The 25,174-nt window shown below is 39.6% G+C and overlaps 1 protein-coding gene across 1 annotated transcript in view; it reads left to right on the forward strand.

Moving 5' to 3' along the window:
• LOC139753758 (uncharacterized) overlaps nt 1–24,803 on the forward strand; it is a 63,640-nt gene extending 38,837 nt beyond the window's left edge. Inside the window, exons 5-9 of the mRNA XM_071670580.1 lie at nt 1,437–2,135; nt 6,882–6,976; nt 13,349–14,477; nt 18,343–18,525; nt 21,646–24,803. Of these exons, the coding sequence (XP_071526681.1) occupies nt 1,437–2,135; nt 6,882–6,976; nt 13,349–14,477; nt 18,343–18,525; nt 21,646–24,429 (4,890 nt within the window). The 3' untranslated portion in view covers nt 24,430–24,803. The remainder of the gene's footprint in view (nt 1–1,436; nt 2,136–6,881; nt 6,977–13,348; nt 14,478–18,342; nt 18,526–21,645) is intronic.
• Nucleotides 24,804–25,174: the final 371 nt, after the last annotated feature.

The raw sequence follows: 25,174 nt of genomic DNA on the forward strand, positions 1-25,174 counted from the left end.
TGGCTTCTTCCATTCTACGAATAGGGAAGTAACCTTTTTGTAGGGTTAGGGTGTGGTTTAGTATATAGTTGAATTGATTTATGTGACTTGAACATTATGACAGTATTATGTGTTTCAGTTGTTATCTTTACTGGATTGATGTTAGTTTATGACAGTATTATGTGTTTCAGTTGTTATGTTTACTGGATTGATGTTAGTTTTCTCCCCCTTCCCCTTCTTCTCTTCTTTGTTCCCAGTTTCTAGGCTATTTTTCTGGTCCCTTGGAGGCTTTCTTTATATTACTGTTGTTTTTGCTATTGAGAACTAGCTGTTTGTTTGCCCAAACCATTATCTAGACCATGCAATAATCAGCAGGTTACTGTGTCTCATGATTACTGTGTGGCCATCAGCAACTCATGACTGGGCCATTTTGATAACATGTTGCTTTCCCTACACCTCAGAGCTTTGGAATTCTCTACCCTCTCATATCTTTCCCAGTATGACATGGCACTTTTTGAAAGACAGGCTTTTCATTTTCTTCTGAATTTGTAAATGCTTTTCCTTGTCTTTTCTTTTTCCCTTTCTGAAACCTCAATATTTCAATTCGGGCCCAGCCTTGTTATGGACGTTTGTCTGTGACTGGACCCTCCAACATGAAAAAATATATTCCCTTTACAGAAGTTAGGACAAGAATGATTTTTCCCCTGGATTGATGATACTGATTCAGACACTGGGGTTCTGCCACCCAGGATTGGACGCTAGTCAGTCAAGCCTCTGCTTTGTTGGTTCTGTGTGATTAACTTTGAATGTTTAATACACAAGGGGCTCCCATAGTTTGATCCTTGGAAAGAAAATGTTTTCTCTTTTGTTAAGTCTTGTTTCTCAGGGTTAAGAGTAATGTAATCCAAAATTCTCCCCTCTAATTGCTTTCCTCATAAAGCAAAAGAAACATGCCCAGACAAAACCGTGTATCATCAGCAAAGACTATAGGGCAGATTCAGTCTCAAAATAGTATCATCACAAAACTAATCTCAAATACAAACACCAAAATGGTGCACTTTTTTTGACACCATGGACATCTAAACCAACATTAACCAAATCTGGAGAACAGTAGAGAAATACACATCTCATATTGCTCCACCCCCACACACTAAGCAGCATCATCCCCTTTCCAAATCACACAGGTGGATATATTCAAGAAACATTTTTCATAAATTTGCCACAGACCAACCACACCTTTAAAGTGAAATTATGAAATATTACACAAATGCTACCATGAAACAACTACTTACCCTCCCATGTTTAGAATGCAATTAATATCTGAAAGAACTTCCCATAGAAAGTAGTTTTATAGATTGGTGATTTTTTGTGTAATACAAACGACTTTTTGTTTCTTTGCTTATGATACGCTTTTTCTTTTCCTTTCAAATTACCTTTACTCTTAAACTCTTTTTCAGGCCAAACTACTGCCTCCAGCACTAGCAGAGTGCTATAAGATCTTAACCAGTGATTACATGACCAAAGAAGTGGAAGATGGTGCTAGGAAGGTGAGCCCTGCACGACAGGTAAATGAAGTTAGTGAAGATGTAATTGGTAGCAAGGTGGTGAACCACAGTGGTGGCAGTGAGTGTCAGGATTTATGTAAAAGTGTACCAGACACTGGGCAGTTTGATGACCAAGAAAACGAAACAGAAGCAGAAGATGAAGACAGTGGATTGAATGTATCTCAGGATGAGCATGGAAACTATTTCATTGATATGGATGTAATGAGCTCACCAGGATCAGGTGATGACAGATTGGTGGAAGTCAAAAGAGATAAGGAAACAACAGAGGACAAGTCAGAGGATGCAACTTCTACCACTAGGAAGAAAAAAAATGTCCTTTTGCCAAGAAGATTACACCATCACCTTTCAGTAAATCTTAGTGAAAATGGGAAACATCCAGAAACACATTCAGCCATTGAGAGGGAAGCCAGATCTCCTGAAGCAGATGATGATGGCAAAGATGGAATTACAGCAGCAAACCAAGAATTACCAAGCACTGGCATCTGTAACATATGTGGAATAAGTTTCACTGGAAAACCTCAAGATTGGTGGCACACACTCACCAGTCCTCTGTCTGGGTTTGAAAGTATTACAATCACCATGGCATTAAAGGTTAGTGAAATTATTTGCATTTTCACATTGTGAGACATCTCACCTTATCAGCTAGGTTCAACACTTAACTGTATAATTTTACATAAGAATATGTTGATCAGAGGTGAATTTCAATAAGACATACCTATACATCAACTTCTTTAGCCCAAGAAATGAGTCTGTAGCTTAATACGAATTTTTCTTGGCAAAGTTTCTGTACAGTCTCTTTCTTACCTTATATCTTGAATGGATTACTTGCATTTGTCAGTGACTGAAAGAGTAGAGCATTGACAAGAGCCTTCTTGCCCCAAAGGATCCCACCTTTCCTTCCTTGTGTGTGCAGCACAGCCATAAAGTAGGAGTCCAATTAAAGGGTTCCTAGTTTTACTTATTTATGGCAGCAAAGATGGCATAGGGAAGTGAATACTATTTCAGCACCCTCTTCGGCTTTCTTATACATTTATAATTTTTTTTTCATTATTCTTAACCACTGTTTGTCATCAATGAGGTAGTGCCAGGAAAAGACAAAAAAAGGCCACATTTGCCCACACTCATTCTCTAGTGGTCATATATAATGCATTGAAACCTTATATTCACACATGCAGAATGGTGAGAGGTGTGCAAGAAATAGAGTGAATTGGAATGATGGGGTATACTGGGGTCGACGTGCTGTCAATGGATTAAATTAGCATATATGAAATGTCTGGGGTAAACCATGAAAGGTCTTTGGGGCCTGGATTTGGATAGGAAGTTGTGGTTTCGGTGCATTACACATGACAGAGTCTGAGTGTGAACTAATGTGGCCTTTTTTGTCCCTGTTTTCCTGTCACTACCTCGCTGACATTGGAGGTGGCGATGCTGTTTCCTTTGGGATGGGGTGGCACCTTGAATGGGTGAAAGCAAGTGAGTATGAATATGTACATGTGTATCACAAAACTTTAGGGAGAATAAAAAGATGTTTTGGAAGGAGGTAAATAATGGGCATAAGACAAGAGAAGAAATGGGAACATCGGTGAAGGGGGCAAGTGGAGAAGTAATAACAGGTAGTGATGAAGTGAGTATTTTGAAGGTTTGTTGAATGTGTTTGATGATAGAGTGGGAGATATAGAGTGTTTTGTCAGGTTGGTGTGTAAAGTGAGAGTATCAGGGATAATGGTTTGGTTAAGAGAGAAGAGATAATGAAAGCCTTGCGGAATATGAAATCCGGCAAGGCGGCAGGTTTGGATGGTATTGCAGTAGAATTTATTAAGAAAGTGGGTGACTGTGTTGTTGATTGGTTGGTAAGGATATTCATTGTATGTATGGATCATGGTGAAGTGCCTGAGGATTGGCAGAATGCATGCATAGTGCCATTGTTTAAAGGCAAAGGGGATAAAGGTGAGTGGTCAAACTTCATAGGCATAAGTTTGTTGAGTAATCCTGGGAAATTATTTATTTATTTATTTATTTTATATTTTTTTTTTCATTTATAATACTTTGTCGCTATCTCCTGCATTAGTGAGGTAGCACAAGGGAAACAGATGAAAGAATGGCCCAACCCACCCACATACACCTGTATATACATGCACATCCACACACGCACATATACATATCTACACATTTCACCATATACATATATATATATACATGCACAGACATGTACATATGTACACATGTACATAATTCATACTTGCTGCCTTTATTCATTCCCGTTGCCACCCCACAACGCATGAAATGACAACCCCCTCCCCCCACATGTGTGCGAGGTAGCACTAGGAAAAGACAAAAAAGACCACATTCGTTCACACTCAGTCTAGCTGTCATGTGTAATGCACCGAAACCACAGCTCCCTTTCCACATCCAGGTCCCACAAAACTTTCCATTGTTTACCCCAGATGGTTCACATGCCCTGGTTCAATCCATTGACAGCACATTGACCCCAGTATACCACATCGTTCAAACTCACTCTATTCCTTGCACGCCTTTCACCCTCCTGCAAGTTCAGGCCCGATCGCTCAAAATCTTTTTCACTCCATCCTTCCATGGCCAATATGGTTTCCCGCATGTCCTCGTTCCCTCCACCTCTGACACATATATCCTTTTGGTCAATCTTTCCTCACTCATTCTCTCCATGTGACCAAACCATTTCAGTACCCCCCCTCTTCTGCTTTCTCAACCACACTCTTTTTATTACCACACATCTCTCTTACCCTTTCATTACTTAATCAAACCATGTCACACCACATATTTTCCTCAAACATCTCATTTCCAACACATCCACCCTCCTCCGCACAACCCTGTCTATAGCCCATGCCTTGCAGCCATATGACATTGTTAGAACCACTATTCCTTCAAACATACCCATTTTTGCTTTCCAAGATAAAGTTCTCACCTTCCACACATTCTTCAACACTCCCAGAACCTTCGTCCCCTACCCCACCCTGTGACTCACTTCTGCTTCCATGGTTCCATCTGCTGCCAAATCCACTCCCAGATATCTAAAACACTTCACTTCCTCCAGTTTTTCTCCATTCAAAAGTACCTCCCAATTGATTTGTTCCTAAACCCTACTTTACCTAATAACCTTGCTCTTATTCACATTTGCTCTCAGTTTTCTTCTTTCACACACTTTACCAAACTCAGTCACCAGCTTCTGCAGTTTCTCACACGAATCAGCCACCAGCGCTGTATCATCAGCGAACAACAACTGACTCACTTCCCAAGCCCTCTCATCCACAACAGACTGCATACTTGCCCCTCTCTCCAAAACTCTTGTATTCACCTCGCTAACAACCCCATCCATAAACAAATTTAACAACCATGGAGACATCACGCATCCCTGCCGCAAACCAACATTCACTGGGAACCAACCACTTTCCTCTATTCCTATTGGTACACATGCCTAACATCCTCGATAAAAACTTTTCACTGGTCCTAGCAACTTGCCTCCCACACCATACACTCTTAAATCTTTCACAGAATATCTCTATCAACTCTATCATATCCCTTCTCCAGATCCATAAATGATACATACAAATCCATTTGTTTTTCTAAGTATTTCTCGCATATATTCTTCAAAGCAAACACCTGATCCACACATCCTCTACCACTTCTGAAACTACACTGCTTTTCCCTAATCTGATGCTCTGTGCCTGCCTTCACCTTCTCAATCAATATCCTGCCATACAATTTCCCAGGAATACTCAACAAACATATAACTCTGTAATTTGAACACTCACCTTTATCCCCTTTGCCTTTGTACAATGGCACTATGCATGCATTTCGCCAATCCTCAGGCACTTCACCATGAGCCATACATGCATTGAATATCCTCACCAACCAGTCAACACACAGTCACCCCCTTTTTTTAATAACCTGCTGCCTTTCTGGCCATTGTATAGTGCCATTGTACAAAGGCAAAGGTGATAAAGGTGAGTGTTCAAGCTATAGAGGCATAAGTTTGTTGAGTATTCCTGGAAAACTGTATGAGAGGGTATTGATTAAGAGGGTGGAGGCATGTACAGAGCATCAGATTGGGGAGGAGCTGTGTGGTTTTAAAAGCAGTAGAGGATGTGTGGATCAGGTATATTGCTGTTGAGGAACCTACCATATACCTTTTTCTTCTCTTCCACAGCTTTTCTAGTCTCTTTTGTCCACCATACATTTCTCCTTTTATTCTTATATTTCATGACCCAGTATCCTGTTACTACTTCTTCGACCTTAAACATTGTATTTACACATGACTGCATGCCTTTGTTTATTGTACTTCCATTCAAACTTTCAATCACCCTCCTTTCATACTCCTTCTTGCATTCTTTCTGATTCATCTTCTCACCTGCCAACACTTTTACCACTCCATTCTTCCTCACACTTTGCTTCTCCATGATGCTCACCCCCAAAAGAACTGTGTAATGGTCAGAGTTTCAAAGAATTCTCTACCATTTCTAGCATCTAGCACAGGCTTTCTCAACCTTTCATCCACTGCCACCGAGTCAATCAAACCCTCTTGGTCTTCTCTTCCTTCATTTCTCTTCCCTGTATACCTGTGGGTCAGTTTGTGCTGTAAAAAGGTGTTTGCAAGGAATAAACCCCTACTTAATACAAACATCCACAAGATAACTTCCATTCTCATTTACTCCAGGAACTTCTCATAAAAAGCTGTCTTGCCAATATCATCACATCCCACCTTCACATTCATATCACCCATTACAACAACCTCTCTTTCCTTCTAAAAACCATTTATACAATCATTCAAATGTCTCCTGTTGTGCTTCATTTCACCCTTACCTTGCTTAGTCTTCATCTCCACTAGTGCCTATACACACACCTATACATACTTCACAATTCCAATCATCCTTCTTCCCTTTTGCCCACACTTTCTTGATCCATTCCATTCATGCTCTCCTTAACACCTTCCCATACTCTTTGTAATAGCACAGTTGCACATCATTCATTTGCAATTTTACTTCATACTCATTTCTAAAAGGGAAGCTTTCTGCCTCAAAGAAATAGTTAGACTCTTCCTTTTCTTTTTTCTCTCTCTGTTTTCTCTGTACCTGTTTCTTGAAACATCTGGCCTTTTGAAATTTTTGATAAAGATTAGATAAGAGGGGTAGAATGTGGGAATTTGGCATGAATGTGGATAACTTTAAGAACATATTTGGTGCCCACATTTGAAAATGATGAATTTCTTCAAACCAAGTTGTTGCTTTTGGCAGTATCCCATTAGACAAGATAATTTGGATGATTTTTTGTAATGGAGATTTTTACTTGTGTGTTTACCTGCAGTTGCTGGAGACTTCACTTGCTGACACTGATAAGGAAACGCGTGCTGCACAACAAGTTTGTCTTCCTTGTTATGGTATGGTGTCTGCAGGCTTCCGGTTAGTGATTACCTCTTCAACAGAGTCATCCATAATAATTGTAAATTTTGCCATATAAAATGCATGTAAGGAGCCAAGGATGTACTGCACAGTCATGCAGCAGTCTTTGGAACAGCTGAGTAATTTAGCACTTCTGTATACTGTATTCAGACCACCAGTTCAATGATTGTACTTGAATTTTGCCAGAATTTTCAAGTGATGGTAAGTTCTCTATGTGGAAAAAGTATGTGATTTTTTAGTTCAGTATACCTCACAGTAATGGAGTAAGCATTCCAGTGATTTACATATGTAAGTACTGTAAAGATACAGGCAGGAAAATAAACAGCACAGAATTTACATATGTCACTTGTCTAATTTTGAGACCAGAATGCTCCATATTGCTATAAAAGAATACAAAGTTAAAAATTTTTCGTGATTTGTTCAGACATTAATGTTATAAGGTCAAAAGAGGAACAGAAAACATACTGCGAGAGATTAAAGTGGTTGAGTTAAATGATGGAGGAGGGGTGTTAGTAGATTTCCATGTTAAGAGACATTTAGGGATTAGAAACAATATACACATTCTTAAGGCTCTGTACAAATATTTCTTGAACAGACAACAGTTTACTCGTCTGAAAGATTTAAAAGGGACACTTTCTGTGTTGTTTAATTCATACCATGGATTGTTAAAAGTGAAAATTTTAAGACCATCCCTTTGGAAGCAGAAATGTCAGGTAAGAAAAAGGGTATGTGTGGAAGTAAATAAAGAAGAAAAGCAGTAGATGACAGTAGAGATGGCTAAAGTGTTGAACAGCAAAAGAGGAGTATGAATATGAAAATAGATAAAGAAGTTGCAAGGAGAAATTATAGAAGTGAAATTGGTGAAAGAAGAAAGAGAACAGCTTGGTGGATTGAGATGAAAGATAACTTAAAAGTCAGTGTAGAAGAACTTCCAGATGTTATGAATTTTGTTTTATGGCTAGGAGTGGTAGAAAATATCTATAATGCTTGGATTGCAAATGAGCTTGTGTTTGATGTGAAAGTTTTATATGTTGTCAGGGCTTGTAGCAGGAGAGTTTTGTAAGGTTTTCATCGCATTATTTGCCCTTAGGAATAAAGGTTGAATGGTCAGTTATGTCTGGATGGATTTTGTTTAGGTGTTGCATGATTTTCCTGTTTTGCTGTGAGGTTATTTTGGCTGATACTTTTTGTAGTGATATTTTTTTTTTTTTTTTTTTTTTTTTATACTTTGTCGCTGTCTCCCGCATTTGCGAGGTAGCGCAAGGAAACAGACGAAAAGAAATGGCCCAACCCCCCCCCCCCCCCCCCCCCCCCCATACACATGTACATACACACGTCCACACACACAAATATACATACCTACACAGCTTTCCATGGTTTACCCCAGATGCTTCACATGCCTTGATTCAATCCACTGACAGCACGTCAACCCCTGTATACCACATCGCTCCAGTTCACTCTATTCCTTGCCCTCCTTTCACCCTCCTGCATGTTCAGGCCCCGATCACACAAAATCTTTTTCACTCCATCTTTCCACCTCCAATTTGGTCTCCCTCTTCTCCTCGTTCCCTCCACCTCCGACACGTATATCCTCTTGGTCAATCTTTCCTCACTCATTCTCTCCATGTGCCCAAACCATTTCAAAACACCCTCTTCTGCTCTCTCAACCACGCTCTTTTTATTTCCACACATCTCTCTTACCCTTACGTTACTTACTCGATCAAACCACCTCACACCACACATTGTCCTCAAACATCTCATTTCCAGCACATCCATCCTCCTGCGCACAACTCTATCCATAGCCCACGCCTCGCAACCATACAGCATTGTTGGAACCACTATTCCTTCAAACATACCCATTTTTGCTTTCCGAGATAATGTTCTCGACTTCCACACATTTTTCAAGGCTCCCAAAATTTTCGCCCCCTCCCCCACCCTATGATCCACTTCCGCTTCCATGGTTCCATCCGCTGACAGATCCACTCCCAGATATCTAAAACACTTCACTTCCTCCAGTTTTTCTCCATTCAAACTCACCTCCCAATTGACTTGACCCTCAACCCTACTGTACCTAATAACCTTGCTCTTATTCACATTTACTCTTAACTTTCTTCTTCCACACACTTTACCAAACTCAGTCACCAGCTTCTGCAGTTTCTCACATGAATCAGCCACCAGCGCTGTATCATCAGCGAACAACAACTGACTCACTTCCCAAGCTCTCTCATCCCCAACAGACTTCATACTTGCCCCTCTTTCCAGGACTCTTGCATTTACCTCCCTAACAACCCCATCCATAAACAAATTAAACAACCATGGAGACATCACACACCCCTGCCGCAAACCTACATTCACTGAGAACCAATCACTTTCCTCTCTTCCTACACGTACACATGCCTTACATCCTCGATAAAAACTTTTCACTGCTTCTAACAACTTGCCTCCCACACCATATATTCTTAATACCTTCCACAGAGCATCTCTATCAACTCTATCATATGCCTTCTCCAGATCCATAAATGCTACATACAAATCCATTTGCTTTTCTAAGTATTTCTCACATACATTCTTCAAAGCAAACACCTGATCCACACATCCTCTACCACTTCTGAAACCGCACTGCTCTTCCCCAATCTGATGCTCTGTACATGCCTTCACCCTCTCAATCAATACCCTCCCATATAATTTACCAGGAATACTCAACAAACTTATACCTCTGTAATTTGAGCACTCACTCTTATCTCCTTTGCCTTTGTACAATGGCACTATGCACGCATTCCGCCAATCCTCAGGCACCTCACCATGAGTCATACATACATTAAATAACCTTACCAACCAGTCAACAATACAGTCACCCCCTTTTTTAATAAATTCCACTGCAATACCATCCAATCCTGCTGCCTTGCCGGCTTTCATCTTCCGCAAAGCTTTTACTACCTCTTCTCTGTTTACCAAATCATTTTCCCTAACCCTCTCACTTTGCACACCACCTCGACCAAAACACCCTATATCTGCCACTCTGTCATCAGACACATTCAACAAACCTTCAAAATACTCATTCCATCTCCTTCTCACATCACCACTACTTGTTATCACCTCCCCATTTACGCCCTTCACTGAAGTTCCCATTTGCTCCCTTGTCTTACGCACCCTATTTACCTCCTTCCAGAACATCTTTTTATTCTCCACAGTAGGGTGGAGGGTCAAGTCAAGTGGGAGGTAAGTTTGAATGGAGAAAAACTGGAGGAAGTAAAGTGTTTTAGATATCTGGGAGTGGATCTGGCAGCGGATGGAACCATGGAAGCAGAAGTGAATCATAGGGTGGGGGAGGGGCGAAAATCCTGGGGGCCTTGAAGAATGTGTGGAAGTCGAGAACATTATCTCGGAAAGCAAAAATGGGTATGTTTGAAGGAATAGTGGTTCCAATAATGTTGTATGGTTGCGAGGTGTGGGCTATGGATAGAGTTGTGTGCAGGAGGGTGGATGTGCTGGAAATGAGATGTTTGAGGACAATGTGTGGTGTGAGGTGGTTTGATCGAGTAAGTAATGTAAGGCTAAGAGAGATGTGTGGAAATAAGAAGAGCATGGTTGAGAGAGCAAGATTGACCAAGAGGATATATGTGTCGGAGGTGGAGGGAACGAGGAGAAGTGGGAGACCAAATTGGAGGTAGAAAGATGGAGTGAAAAGGATTTTGAGTGATCAGGGCCTGAACATGCAGGAGGGTGAAAGGCGTGCAAGGAATAGAGTGAATTGGATCGATGTGGTATACAGGGGTTGACGTGCTGTCAATGGATTGAACCAGGGCATGTGAAGCATCTGGGGTAAACCATGGAAAGCTGTGTGGGGCCTGGATGTGGTAAGGGAGCTGTGGTTGCGGGCATTATTGCATGACAGCTGGAGACTGAGTGTGAACGAATGGGGCCTTTGTTGTCTTTTCCTGGCGCTGCCTTGCGCACATGAGGGGGAGGAGGATGTTATTCCGTGTGTGGCGGGGTGGCGATGGGGGTGAGTAGGGGCAGACAGTGTGAATTGTGTGCATGTGTGTATATGTGTGTGTCTGTGTGTGTATATATGTGTGTATGTTGGGATGTGTGGGTGTGTATGTTTGCGTGTGTGGACGTGTGTGTGTGTGCATGTGTGTGGGGGTGGGTTGGGCCATTTCTTTCGTCTGTTTCCTTGCGCTACCTCGCAGGCGCGGGAGACAGCGACAAAGCAAAATAAAAAGTAAATGTTTTTGTGTTCTTTGGGAGAATAGACTTCATTGAATTGGGTCAGGAGTTCTTTATGAGTAAGAATTGGATTGTTGCAATAAGTGTGGATCTTCTTTAAGATGCACCAGAGTTTATTACTATGGGTTTTGTGTTTCATTGTATTGAGGAAGGAATGCTAGTTTTCATTTTGTCTTTAAGTTATGAGATAAGTGATGATGTTTTTTTTAGAGTTTGGATTTGTTCTCTGATTTCTGTTGATGGTGAGTGGTTTTGTCTGAGTTGGTTTCTTTACTTTATGAGGAATCTAACTTGTGAGAAGTTTAGGTTGTATTTCTTTCTATACCTTGTGTGTTTTTTGCTTGCTTGGTTGAAGATGTCGATGAAGTCTGAGATTGCACAATCGAGGAATAGGAAATCACCTATATTGAAGCTTTGGAGCTTTGGTTTCTTGTATTGTAAAGGCTGGCCAGTTTGCTTTCCTGTAGTTTGTATAAATCTTTTTGGTGGTTATGTGGGTTGGGTGAGCCAGAGGGGGTTTTATCAGGATGGGCAAGTGGAGAGTTCATGTTGGATGCTTAAGTTTTCTTTTTATGGTGAACAGAGGATGATGTTTGTTGAGGTCATTTGCTGGAAGTGATGGGTTTGAAGTCTAGTTGACTTGGGCTTTGGGGATAGAAGACCTCTGAAGACTTCAGCAGGTATTCCCCATGTGAGGGAGAATGAAAATCCACATTGGATGGGCATCATTTGTGACATCATCAGCAGCTGTAATGCATGTTTCCAGAAGTTGAGCTTTCCAGCTTTTAGTGTAATGACAGAATAACACTTTTGGCTTTGCACCATCTGTTTCTCCTTTTAAAAGTCTCTGGTGCAAAATGGTAGGTCATTTAGCTCTCTTGCCACCTTTAAACTCCTTTTTTATTAGGATTATATTCTGTAATTAGCTGAGAAACCTCAACATGTGTTATCTTACCACTCAACATTTTGATTGCCAAGATAAGTTCAGATTCAGATTCTGTGTCTTCTTGGACTGCCTAATCTTGCTTAAGCATTATGGGTCATCATTACATAACTCCTCTCTTTGAGAATCCAGCAGATACGTAACAAATGTCTTTTCTGTCTCAAGAAATTCAGTTTCATAAGCAAGGCTTACAGATTCTTTCACTACAGTTTTAAGAGAATCCTTGAAAATCATGAACATGGTTGGCTGGATATTTTTCATAACACTGTGGTTGGTTGGTTGTTTAAGTTATATGCCTATCGTCTGCCAGGGGCATTAAGGCTGTCAACTTCAAGTACATCCACCAACTGAAATAACTGTGACAACTTTTCAGGCATTAAGGGTAATTTTAAGACCCAGACACACTCAAAATGCATTTGGTCTTTGCCAGTTACTATGGTTAGTTTTTGGACATTAGCTTAAGCAACAACTGCCAGGGTCATTAAGGCTGTCAACATCAAGCTTCATCCACCAACCTAAAAATTAATGTCTTGTTCAGGTGTTAAGGATAATTCTAAGATCACCATTTTCAGACCACACCTCTGCTTAGATCTGGTCACCCTTCCTTATTTTGATTGAGTAAGTTACCTTGAGAGGAGAATAATGGGTATTAGAAGCCAGATTTTTGGTAAGGTGAAGATTTTATAAGGGGCTAAAGTACATAATATAGGTGTTCCTACCTATATTAAGGCTAGGTTTAGAGGTGCAAAATGTAAGTTTTTGAATTTGAAAATTCTGTTCTTTGCTGGAGGCAGAGCACCTTGAGCACCATTATTTTTTTTCAACCCTTCCTTCTGTGGCATTTAAAAGATAGAAATAAATCTTAAGTCCTTACAGTAACATTCATGTGGCACATATTTTTGTAGTTAAAGAATTATGTGAGTTAGTGGCCAGGAGGTAAAACTTGCCTCACTGAGGCTATGAAATGTTAAGCCTAGGCACATTTTTGTATGGTTTTTGGGTCTCTTGGGTGGCCTTATAGAAATTAAGATGGTTGAAAGGATGATATCCAGATTGGTTGCTCACTGTTTAGGAGGTAAAGGGGTATTTTCACCTGTTTGTGAGCAAGTGCTCTCTCAGATCTTATAGGTTCTTTCTCTGGCAGTGAAATAGTTTTCCAGATTACACAAACTACATATTTGTTCTGTTTTATGTTTCAGATCCCAAGTGGTACAAAGGATTGCACGTCAGAAAAATGTTGATGTGTCTCAGGTAAATTTTTCCAAGGTGAAAGTGCGCATGTTGCCAAAGGAGAACTTAAAATCTACAGTGGAAAATCCATCTGGGAGCAGGGGGAAGACAATGACAGAGAAATATAGAATAGATACTGAAGTAACTAGAGAATTTGAGAAAGAAAACTTAGCAAATATTAATAAAGGTCAAAAGAGAAAATTTAATGAAACAGATGTGAAAAGAAAGAATAAGAGAACCAAAGATGAAAGACATGATGTGAGCAAAGCCCATTGTGTAAGAAATGAAGTTGATGGTAATGAAGTGACAAAGAAAAATTTCCCTGGAATGAAACAGAGGACCAGGCGACGGAGGTCTCGTTCTACCTTTACAAATCGTAGGAAGATAAGATTGAGGCAAAAGTCTCCAAAAATAGAGGAGGCTTATAGAATTAATGCACAGAGTATCACTGCTTGTGATGATAATGATTCTGTTGTGGGTTATTTCAGTGAAAAATCACTCATTAACCAACAGGCTAAACATAGAAATCTGAAAAAAGTTCTTAATCAGAACAGAAAACCAAAAGCTGTGGTGGTGTTGAAAGATCTGAAGAGCGTATTGCCACAGGAAGCATTTGGTGGAAAAGCAGTATCAGCAGTGAAGATTGAAGGAAACATCAGTCAACAGTCTTTTCCCAAGGACTCGTTTGCCAGCCACTTTAATGAAATATCTACTTCATCATGGACTTCTCCCACTTATCATTCCACTCCTGTCCGATCTGAACCTGGTGCACATTCTTCACCATTGCAGTTCATTTTCAATACATTATCTTCCTCTCACCAGTCTGAAGGAGATTTACATTCAGCTCCAACATATCCTCATGAGGCACAGCCCACATGTATTACAAATTTAGATGAAGAGGACGTTGGACCATCTTCGATTCATATCCGTGGTCGTTGTATGGTGTGCGGCTTTAATTATTTGGTCCAAAAAAACTTTTGGCACAATATTGAAGAAGACATCAAACCTCCAACTCTGATGGTACCTGTGCGTTGGGTATGTGTGTCTCTCAATGTAGCCCCAGTACAACTCACCCAACGGGATCGTGATGAAGGCAAGGTCAGTACAATAGTCAGGCATTCTACGTTTGTGCACTTATGGTTTTTAACTTTAGATACAGACAACTCATAATGTGTATGATTGGGGTAAAACTAGATTAGAAAGCAGGGAGGACAGGAAAGAGCGATAAAGATAAAATTAGTGGATGTAAATAGACAGAAGCTATATTAGAAGGCATTTCTTGAAAGCACATTTTGAAATATATAGAATGTGGAAATTATTTGAATTGTATTGTACCAGGTATGTGAGTGTATAGTATGGACAGGAGGAAAATGAACAGTAGTAGGAGATAGGGAAGAGAAGAATATGGAAAAGATAGGAATAAAGGAAATTATACAAATGGAAGTAACAGATAGTGAAATGAGCTAGATAGTAATAAACAAAAGCTGAGTTGGGCAGGAACTGATATGAATAAAGAGAGGAGGAGTAGGTGAATAAAGAAATTGAGTAGGAGTAGGTGAATAAAGAAAGTGAGAAGGAGTAGGTGAATAAAGAAAGTAATTTGGAGTATGTGAATAAAGAAAATATGTTAGATTAAGAAAGGTATGTTGGATGGGACAGAGGGAAATGAAGTGAATGGATGGGAAGGGAAGAAAGATAAAAATGAGGTAAGAAAGATGGAAGTTAAGAAAGTATGATTTGAGCAGAACTGGAACAAAGAAAAGCATGAGATAGGCAAAGTGCATATGAAGAAAAAAATTATACATCAAGTCCCTGCTATCTAGTGCTTCACTCTCCAGTGATCTGCTTGTCTGACATTCATGAAAAAGTGAGCTCAGTCATGTAAACACAGAAAAGAAAAAGTTTCAGAATAATCTCCATGTACACACGGCAACCATGAGTGGAAAGTCAGTCACCAAGTGTGTTTTATGCTTGTGGGAAGTAGAGCGGGAACATTGTCATTCTTGATGTAAAGTTTTGAAGTGTTTTGATGCTGATAAGTGTGTTGTTGATATTGCTTTATCTCTTTGCTTACCTGCTTTATCTTATAGAACATTATTCCTAAGCATGTTGATAAAGTGAGGTTGTATGTAGGTGCAGTTAAGATCACTGTTACTGGAGGTGAAGCACTGGAGAATGTGGAGGGAGTAGTGTTGAATGTTTGAATTGAAGATCAGAATGAACATAGAGTGCTTTTTTTTTTTTCTAAACTTGATCGCTATTTTCTGCATTTGCAAGGTAGCACTAGGAACAGACAAAGAAAGCCAACCTTGCTCTTATTCACATGTACTCTCAGCTTTCTTCTTTCACAAACTTTACCAAACTCAGTCACCAACTTTTGCAGATTCTCACCAGAATCAGCCACCAGCCCTTTATCATTGGCGTACAACTGAGTCACTTCTCAGGCCTCCTCATCCACGACAGACTTCATACTTGCCCCTCTCCAAAACTCATGCATTCACCTCCCTAACAACCCCATCCATAAACAAGTTAAACAACCATAGAAACATCACACACCCCTGCAGCAAACTGACATTCACTGGGAACCAATCACTTTCCTCTCTCTCTCTACTTGTACTCATGCCTTACATCCTTGATGAAAACTTTTCAATGTTTCTAACACCTTACCTCCCACACGATATACATAAAGTATATAGTGTGAACGAATGGGGCCTTTGTTGTCTTTTCCTAGCGCTACCTCGCACACATGAGGGGGGAGGGGGATGTTATTCCATGTGTGGTGAGGTGGTGATGGGAATAAATAAAGGCAGACTATGAATTATGTACATGTGTATATATGTATATGTCTGTGTGTGTATATATATATGTGTACATTGAGATGTATAGGTATGTATATTTGCATGTTTCATCCCTGGGGATAGGGGAGAAAGAATACTTCCCACGTATTCCCTGCGTGTCGTAGAAGGCGACTAAAAGGGGAGGGAGCGGGGGGCTGGAAATCCTCCCCTCTCAATTTTTTTTAATTTTCCAAAAGAAGGAACAGAGAAGGGGGCCAGGTGAGGATATTCCCTCAGTGGCCCAGTTCTCTGTTCTTAACGCTACCTCGCTAACGCGGGAAATGGCGAATAGTTTGAAAAAAAAAAAAAAAAAAATTTGCATGTGTGGACGTGTATGTATATACATGTGTATGGGGGTGGGTTGGGCTATTTCTTTCGTCTGTTTCCTTTCGCTACCTCGCAAATGCGGGAGACAGCGACAAAGCAAAATAATAATAATAATAATATATATATGCTTTGAAGAGTGTATGTGAGAAATACTTAGAAAAGCAAATGGATTTGTATGTAGCATTTATGGATCTGGAGAAGGCATATGATAGAGTTGATAGAGATGCTCTGTGGAAGATATTAAGAATATATGGTGTGGGAGGCAAGTTGTTAGAAGCAGTGAAAAGTTTTTATCGAGGATGTAAGGCATGTGTACGTGTAGGAAGAGAGGAAAGTGATTGGTTCTCAATGAATGTAGGTTTGTGGCAGGGGTGTGTGATGTCTCCATGGTTGCTTAATTTGTTTATGGATGGGGTTGTTAGGGAGGTGAATGCAAGAGTTTTGGAAAGAGGGGCAAGTATGCAGTCTGTTGTGGATGAGAGAGCTTGGGAAGTGAGTCAGTTGTTGTTCGCTGATGATACAGCGCTTGTGGCTGATTCATGTGAGAAACTGCAGAAGCTGGTGACTGAGTTTGGTAAAGTGGGTGAAAGAAGAAAGTTGAGAGTAATTTGTGAATAAGAGCAAGGTTATTAGGTACAGTAGGTTTGAGGGTCAAGTCAGTTGGGAGGTAAAATTGAATGGAGAAAAACTGGAGGAAGTGAAGTGTTTTAGATATCTGAGAGTGGATTTGGCAGAGGATGGAACCATGGAAGCGGAAGTGAATCATAGGGTGGGGGAGAGGGCGAAAATTCTGGGAGCCTTGAAGAATGTGTGGAAGTCGAGAACATTATCTCAGAAAGCAAGAATGGGTATGTTTGAAGGAATAGTGGTTCCAACAATGTTGTATGGTTGCGAGGCATGGGCTATGGATAGAGTTGTGCGGAGGAGGGTGGATGTGCTGGAAATGAGATGTTTGAGGACAATATGTGGTGTGAGGTGGTTTGATCGAGTAAGTAATGATAGGGTAGGAGAGATGTGTGGTAATAAAAAGAGTGTGGTTGAGAGAACAGAAGAGGGTGTTTTGAAATGGTTTGGTCACATGGAGAGAATGAGTGAGGGAAGATTGACCAAGATGATATATGTGTCAGAGGTGGAGGGAACGAGGAGAAGTGGGAGACCAAATTGGAGGTGGAAAGATGGAGTGAAAAAGATTTTAAGTGATCGGGGCCTGAACATGCAGGAGGGCGAAAGGCATGCAAGGAATAGAGTGAATTGGAATGATGTGGTATACCGGGGTCGATGTGGATTGAACCAGGGCATGTGAAGCGTCTGGGGTAAACCATGGAAAGTTCTGTGTGGCCTGGATGTGGAAAGGGAGCTGTGGTTTCAGTGCATTATACATGACAGCTAGAGACTGAGTGTGAACGAATGTGACCTTTGTTGTCTTTTCCTAGTGCTACCTTGCGCACATGCGGGTGGGAGGGGGATATTTCATTATTTGGCATGGTGGCGACGGGAATGAATAAGGGCAGCCAGTGTGAATTATGTACATGTGTATCCTCACTTGGCTTCCTTCCTGGGGAAGCCTGATGGATATCAAGAGTGGTGTCATTTGGGATGTAGTAGAGAATAATTGTAGAGTCCTAGCTTGCCCTGTTCTTTGATGATTTATAGATCATCAAAGTACAGGACAAGCCCTATCATTAGATGATAAGAGATGACTTGAAAGACAGAAACAGGGGATTGCAGTATAGATTTTGTTGACTGATTTTATACTTGTTATTACCTTTTATTGATGTACTACTACTGATAATTTGCAGGTTTGCAGGCATTGCTTTGTACGACTTGCTAAGCAGTTTGAAATATTTGTGAGAACAAAAGTAGGGGAATCTTGTGGCATGTCCCCCGAAAAAGTGATATTGTCTGAGTACTTGATCTCCTTCAACCCCACAACGATGAACATTGAAGCAGATCCCAAACAGCATTCGCTTGTGCAGGAGTTTGTAAGTGTTGTTTTACGTGGTAGATGCAAGCTGTATTCTTTCTTTGTACATGTTGCATGTAAGGCTCTTGCTGTTCAGTGGCCTGCCCCTGGAGAGCTCATACAAACTTATTGTAATCTCAGAGGCTCTACAAAGAGCACACCAATTGTTCCTTTATTTCTTATTTCACTTTGCAGTACATTGAATGACCTTTCCATCTGTCTGGCTAGACCTTCATAGTTTTTTGTTTGCTATTATCTGTGTTCTAATGTATTATTGCAGACTTGATTATTCTGTTTCTTCCTTTTTAGACACTTTTAAATCAAATATATTTTGTTCATATGTACTAGAAATCAGGCCAACTTTTGAATTTGTAAAGGTACAATTGTTTCCTTCCGTCATGACCTTTTCATCATCTCTATATATCTGTCTATCTATATCTTTGATGCTCGTTCCCTTTGGGAACTCCCTCAAGGGGTTTGCCATTGCAAAAGTCTCCATAACTGTTGAACTCCATTGCCACATCTTAGTCTTTAGTGCCTTGCCCTTAACAGGCCACTGGCAGAGGGCAACTCTAGCACAGCATTTTCGGAGGCTTCTTTGTAATGTTCTTACTATTTTTACCTAATGTGTCTACCTAATATTCCTACCTAGTGTTATGGCTTACTACTTCTATCTAATGCCTCCAGCTAATCCTCATAACCACTACAGCTACCTAATGTTTCTGCCTAAAGCTCCTATCTAACATTCGTACATGCTTTCTTTCTATTGCTCTGAAGATTTTGCCAAAAGGCAGGGCTAGTGCAGAATGCTCACTGTAGGAACATCTAGAATTGCAAAGAATGAGTTGCATGAGTTAAGTGTTGTCACCTGTTTATACTTCCCTGGTCGGTGGCTGCATACCATCAGTTACCTACTTACCTTTTCATCATCTGCAAATATATTCAGGCAGGAGTCCATACTTTTTGGCAAGTCATTTACATTAATCAAGTAGAGTGATTGTGTTAAAACAGAACGTTTTGGCAATCCATTGGTGACATCAACCAGTTTCAGGAAGGCTACTCTGAGTTGCATCCTTTTTTTCCTTTCACTAACAAATTTTATCTTTCCATTATTCTTGCCCATGATCCAGCTTCTTAATCACCCTCCCATATGCTTCAGTATCAAATGCTTTTTGGATATCCAGGTACAAGGAGTCCATTCAGCCTCCCATTTGTGTAAGACAGACCTCACTCTCTTGTATAAATAGATATAAGATGTTTGTTACATATTACCTCCTTACCCTAAAATGATGCTGTCCTTTATGTAGGTAAGTTCTTTTATATAAAAAGTCTGATTTGCTTTCATATAATCGTTTACAGAACCTTAAAGTAAGACTGCACTTATCAGTGAGACTGTTTTGTTGTTAAGTGGCTATTTTATATCCTTTCTAATAGATAGGTGTGACTTTTGCTTCTTTCTTTTAGGTAGGTGTGACATTTACCCTCTTCCATTCCTTTGGCATTGGCATATTCCAGTGTTGTCTTGAGCAGTATTTCAAGAGGTTTGCCTAGTGTGTCTGCACACGTTTTCAGCACATATAGTGAAATTTTATCCGTACTATGAGCGGAGTATAGATATATACCTTTTAATTTTCTGTGGACATCTTTCTTAAATATATCAATGCTCTTTATAACCTCTTCCCGATTCCTAACATTAGAGTTTCTGTTACAGTGTCTTCTGCTCGAAAATACTTTTGAACTTCTCTTCAGTTCCTTACATACCCTTACATCATCAAAATTTCTTCCCTCTGATTCCTCTAGCCTGATTATCTGTTCCTTAACTGATGAATTATTCCTGATAAATATATGGGAATGTTTTGGATTTTTTCCGCCTTGTCCACTATATTCTTTTCAAAGTTTATTTGTTCCTCCTTTCTTTTGTTCAGTTATTGGTCTCTTATTTCTTGCAAATGCTGAGTGGCTGGAATGTCTCTTACATCTTCACCACTGCATATCATGTGCTCTATTGCTTTTTGATCTTTTGATAAACCATTTTCCCCCTTTTTTAACATTCTCTCTATATTTAAGGCTAGAAAAACCATGTTCATACTCCTTTTGGGTATATTTTATGAACCTTTCCACAATGCCTTGGTTCCTGGCTACTGTACTTCATTTCCCTCTCTTTGTTTCTCTAGAAATTGTTGAGATGTGTGCAGTTTCCATGCTTATATCTCCTCTTTAGGTCTTTTCTCACCTTCACACTTTTAACATCTTCATTTACCACGTCGTCAAATATGAGGATTGCATGACCACTTTTTCCAGTTGGTGTATCATATATTGTATTCTGAAGATTCATGCTTGTAGGTTTAAAAATAAGATGTAGTAATGATAGTGCCAGTCTTTTCATCCTAGTGTGCTCACTTGTATGTTGATATAGGAAATTTTCTTACATACACTCCTATTAATCATGCATAATTGTGGGTTCACTGTTGCCATTTTTATTACCATTGATATTTTCAGTTTTTCTTGAAAATGGTCCTATATATCAAAATTTTACCATATCTTGTCCTGATTGGGTACTGATTTTATGTTTGTTCTGCTGTCAAATTCTGTATTCATTTTATCATATTTCCTTGTTTTCCATGGTTCATTCTTTGTCTTTCACTATTTCTTTCATTTATGTGTGATTATCTCAATTCATTACTATTGCATCTATATCTTGACTTTTTTCTTGTTTCTCTTTTCATAGATTTTCATTCTGGCTGGCATGAAAACCTGCATTGCACATTCCATTTAAAACTCTGTTCTCTCATAATGCTGGAAATTTTTGCTTTCTTGTACATGGTTGAATGTAATTTGTAAGTATCTCTGTTAACAAGCAAATATTTGTAGTATGAACATATTTTTGGGTGTCTGTACTTGCAGTATGTTCTCTGCTGTGACCTCTTGCATCTAGAATTCTAAACTGACACTAGACTTTGAACATGGATGGGTGTTTGTATCTAAATTTATTGTTGATTGTTTAGGTATGATGCCTGTTTTTTAGATTTTAATTAGAATTACAGTGAATATCAAATATTTACTTAAAGTTTTACTCTGTGTGTAAACTAGGAAAGATATTGCAGCAAACTTATGCAATATATGTTCTTTGTTTTTTCAGGAGGATGTAGGTGAGCTGTTAATGAAGATCTTACCTGTGATACAGAGATTCAGCATCGATGATGTAGTCGGTAGGTATCATCGTCAGCCTCTCAACTTGAAGGATTTCTCAGTATGGTTGCTGTTGGTACTTAATGACCTGAGAATTCAGATAGGGGCAAGTATAGGGGACTTGGCATCTTGGCTGGTTCTGTTAATGCCATCAGAAATGTATGACAAAGGACTACGTTTGTGTGAAAGTAATTTGGCCTCTTTTCTGTTAAACATAACAAAATTTTCTAACACACTTACTGAAGATACACTAAGTGCTACTATTCCACCAGAAGTGTTTGTTTTTGAGAGTCAGTCACAAAGTGCAAGGCTTACTTCAGGTGATGCACCAACTGAAACAATCACACAAAACAATGGAAGAGTAAGTAATTATCAACTGAATGGGGAAAGCAGCCAGTTAAACTGCATAGAAAGTGATATATTTGATAGAGATGAATTGAATTGGGAGGATTTCTTGGAATATGTTAACCTTGATCATCTGATGAAAGGTGTTGCCATACCATTATCATCGAAGCAGTTTAACAATGGTGTTCTTTACTCGCTATGGAGGGTGTCACAGATGATAGGAGAAGGTGACCATGCTGTCATAGATTGGTTAAGGCAATTGTCACCAGTTCCAATACAGGAACAGCAACTTAGAAAACTTGTGGAAGCAGTAGGCCCACTACACAAACATCTAGAAGAATGTCCAGAAGATATATATAACCTGAAATGTGAAATACTTCCCCAATTGAAATGTGATGAAAATCTATGTATAGATCTGCAAAACCAAGGGAGTAAGAAGTCTCATGATGCCTTTCTTTCTTTCACTTGTGATTCGAAGATGAGAAAGATGCATATGCTACAGAAGAGTGGGGCAGACAGTGGTAGTCTGAATAGCCCATCTAGAATATGTAAGAAGGGTGTTGAGAATTACAACAGACTTTTATCATTGCAAGAAAGTAATATTGATGGACTAGAAAAGCTTGAACCAAATGTAAGTGGTATCAAGAAAAGGAAGAGAGGCAGACCTCGTAAAAGACCACTTACATTAGCAGAAAGTCGTGTAACTCCATGTCGAAGGAGTAAAGAAAATGTATCTCTTATAACTGTACCAAAGTTGATAGAGAGCTCTTCTTCGCTTGTTAGTAGAGGGAAAGATATCTCTGTTAATGCAACACAGGCACCAGCAGAAAGCTCATTGTCCGTACGTCATTGTGATGAAATAGCAGCTAAGAAAACTACAGTTGTGGCGACAGAAAGGTCCACAAATATTCATGGTGATGCTGAGGAAAACATATCTCACAAAAGGTCAAAAGCAGTGGATTACCTACCGAGATTGGCTGGTGAAATAAAGAATAACACAAATAATGTGCCTGAAATTGATGCTGTAAGTACTGTTAGACATTTTGCTGCTAAAGAAAAAGCAAAATGCAATCAGACAGAAAGTATTGAAGGAAACTTTACTTGTAGTCACAACTCTGAAGAGCAGTTGCCAGATGGGGATGTGAGGCAAAGATCTGAAAGAAAGAAGAGTACTAACAGTTCTGGCAGTGGTGAATTAGAGAGTGAAGATATCACCACAGAGAAGACTGAGGAGCAAGATATGCATCATACACATTTGTTACAAAGTACAAAGTCAGAAGAGCAAGATCATCCTTATGTCGATGAAGGTAAGGGAAGTGAATCCCAACAAATACAAACCATGTTAGTGAACAAAGTGAAGAAGTTGGAAAGAGAGCTTGAGGAACTTAAGAAACACAGTCAGAAGTTGATGGAAGCTAATGAAAAGTTGGTGGGTGTTCATGCTGACAAAACACTCCATGATCAGCAGCAGTCAACTAGCACAGCTATAAAGAAAATAGAGAATCACTTAAGGGCTATATCCAAAAAAGGTGACGCAACCCATTCTCCTCACAGTCCTTCAATAGGAATGTCTCATTTAACAAAAGTAAGTACAAATGATCCTCCTAAAAGTCATCTTCGTAAAAAACGTAAATTCAAGAAGAGCGCACAAAAGAATTCTCAGCTTAGAAAAGAGAAAAAGTCAATAGAAGAAAGCCAAAAGTCCCCATTTGCTGTTAGATGTGAACTTTCAGAGAGAAGTTCTATGCCAAAAAGTACACATGCAGATTTGATAATAGGACAGCAAAGTACACCAGAGTCACATAAAACACCACAAGTTGTGAAATCAACCACAAACTTAAAAAGTAATCTTTTGAAAAAGGGGTCTATATCTCAGTGTCTGAAAGCTGGTAAACGAATGGAAGATGGTGCAGGAACTCCACATAAAATACTCGCAGATACATTACCACAGTCCTCATTAGGTAGGACTGCAAAAGGTACTGTGGACACTTTAGATGGAAACTTGAAGCTTAAAGAAAGTAAAATGAAAAATTTTGTTGACAAAAAAGATGAGAAGTTTGATTGGAAAGAAAGTAAAACTAAAGTTCCTGAAAAATGTAACTCACAGTCATCACCTATAGAAAAAACACCCATTTCATTTTCAGAAAATGCTGGCATACATGTAACCAAACTGTCCGCAAAACCAGTGAAAGAGGGAATTAAGCCATCACATGTAATTATACAAAACACAGACAAGTCATTAGCAGACTTCAAGTGTAAATCTGTAAAAACAGTTACTCCAACTCAAGTCCATAGGGATAAGAACAAATTGATCGATAAGATCCATGGGTTCTCAAAGAAACCAAAGCCAAGTTTTGAAGATTTAATGAATTATGATGTAGGGCCTTGACTCCTCCTTAGTTAGGTGTTATATATCCAAATAATGTTTCAATATTGTCTGTAAAGTTAGATGGATAGAACTAGCTTATGATTTTTTTATATAATTTTTTATTACTATATATATATATTTTTCTTTTCTTTTTTTAAACTATTCGCCATTTCCTGCGTCAGTGAGGTAACATTAAGAACAGAGGACTGGGCCTTTTTTGGAATATCCTCACCTGGCCCGCTCTGTTCCTTCTTTTGGAAAATTTAAAAAAAAAACGAGAGGGGAGGATTTCCAGCCCCCCGCTCCCTCCCCTTTTAGTCGCCTTCTACGACACGCAGGGAATACGTGGGAAGTATTCTTAATCCCCCATCCCCAGGGATATATATATATATATACATATATATATATTTTTTTTTTTTTTTTTTTTATACTTTGTCGCTGTCTCCCGCGTTTGCGAGGTAGCGCAAGGAAACAGACGAAAGAAATGGCCCAACCCCCCCCCCCCCATACACATGTACATACACACGTCCACACACGCAAATATACATACCTACACAGCTTTCCATGGTTTACCCCAGACGCTTCACATGCCTTGATTCAATCCACTGACAGCACGTCAACCCCTGTATACCACATCGACTCCAATTCACTCTATTCCTTGCCCTCCTTTCACCCTCCTGCATGTTCAGGCCCCGATCACACAAAATCTTTTTCACTCCATCTTTCCACCTCCAATTTGGTCTCCCTCTTCTCCTCGTTCCCTCCA

This window comes from Panulirus ornatus, chromosome 15, assembly GCF_036320965.1.
Source record: "Panulirus ornatus isolate Po-2019 chromosome 15, ASM3632096v1, whole genome shotgun sequence".
In the NCBI taxonomy this organism is placed as follows: domain Eukaryota; kingdom Metazoa; phylum Arthropoda; class Malacostraca; order Decapoda; family Palinuridae; genus Panulirus; species Panulirus ornatus.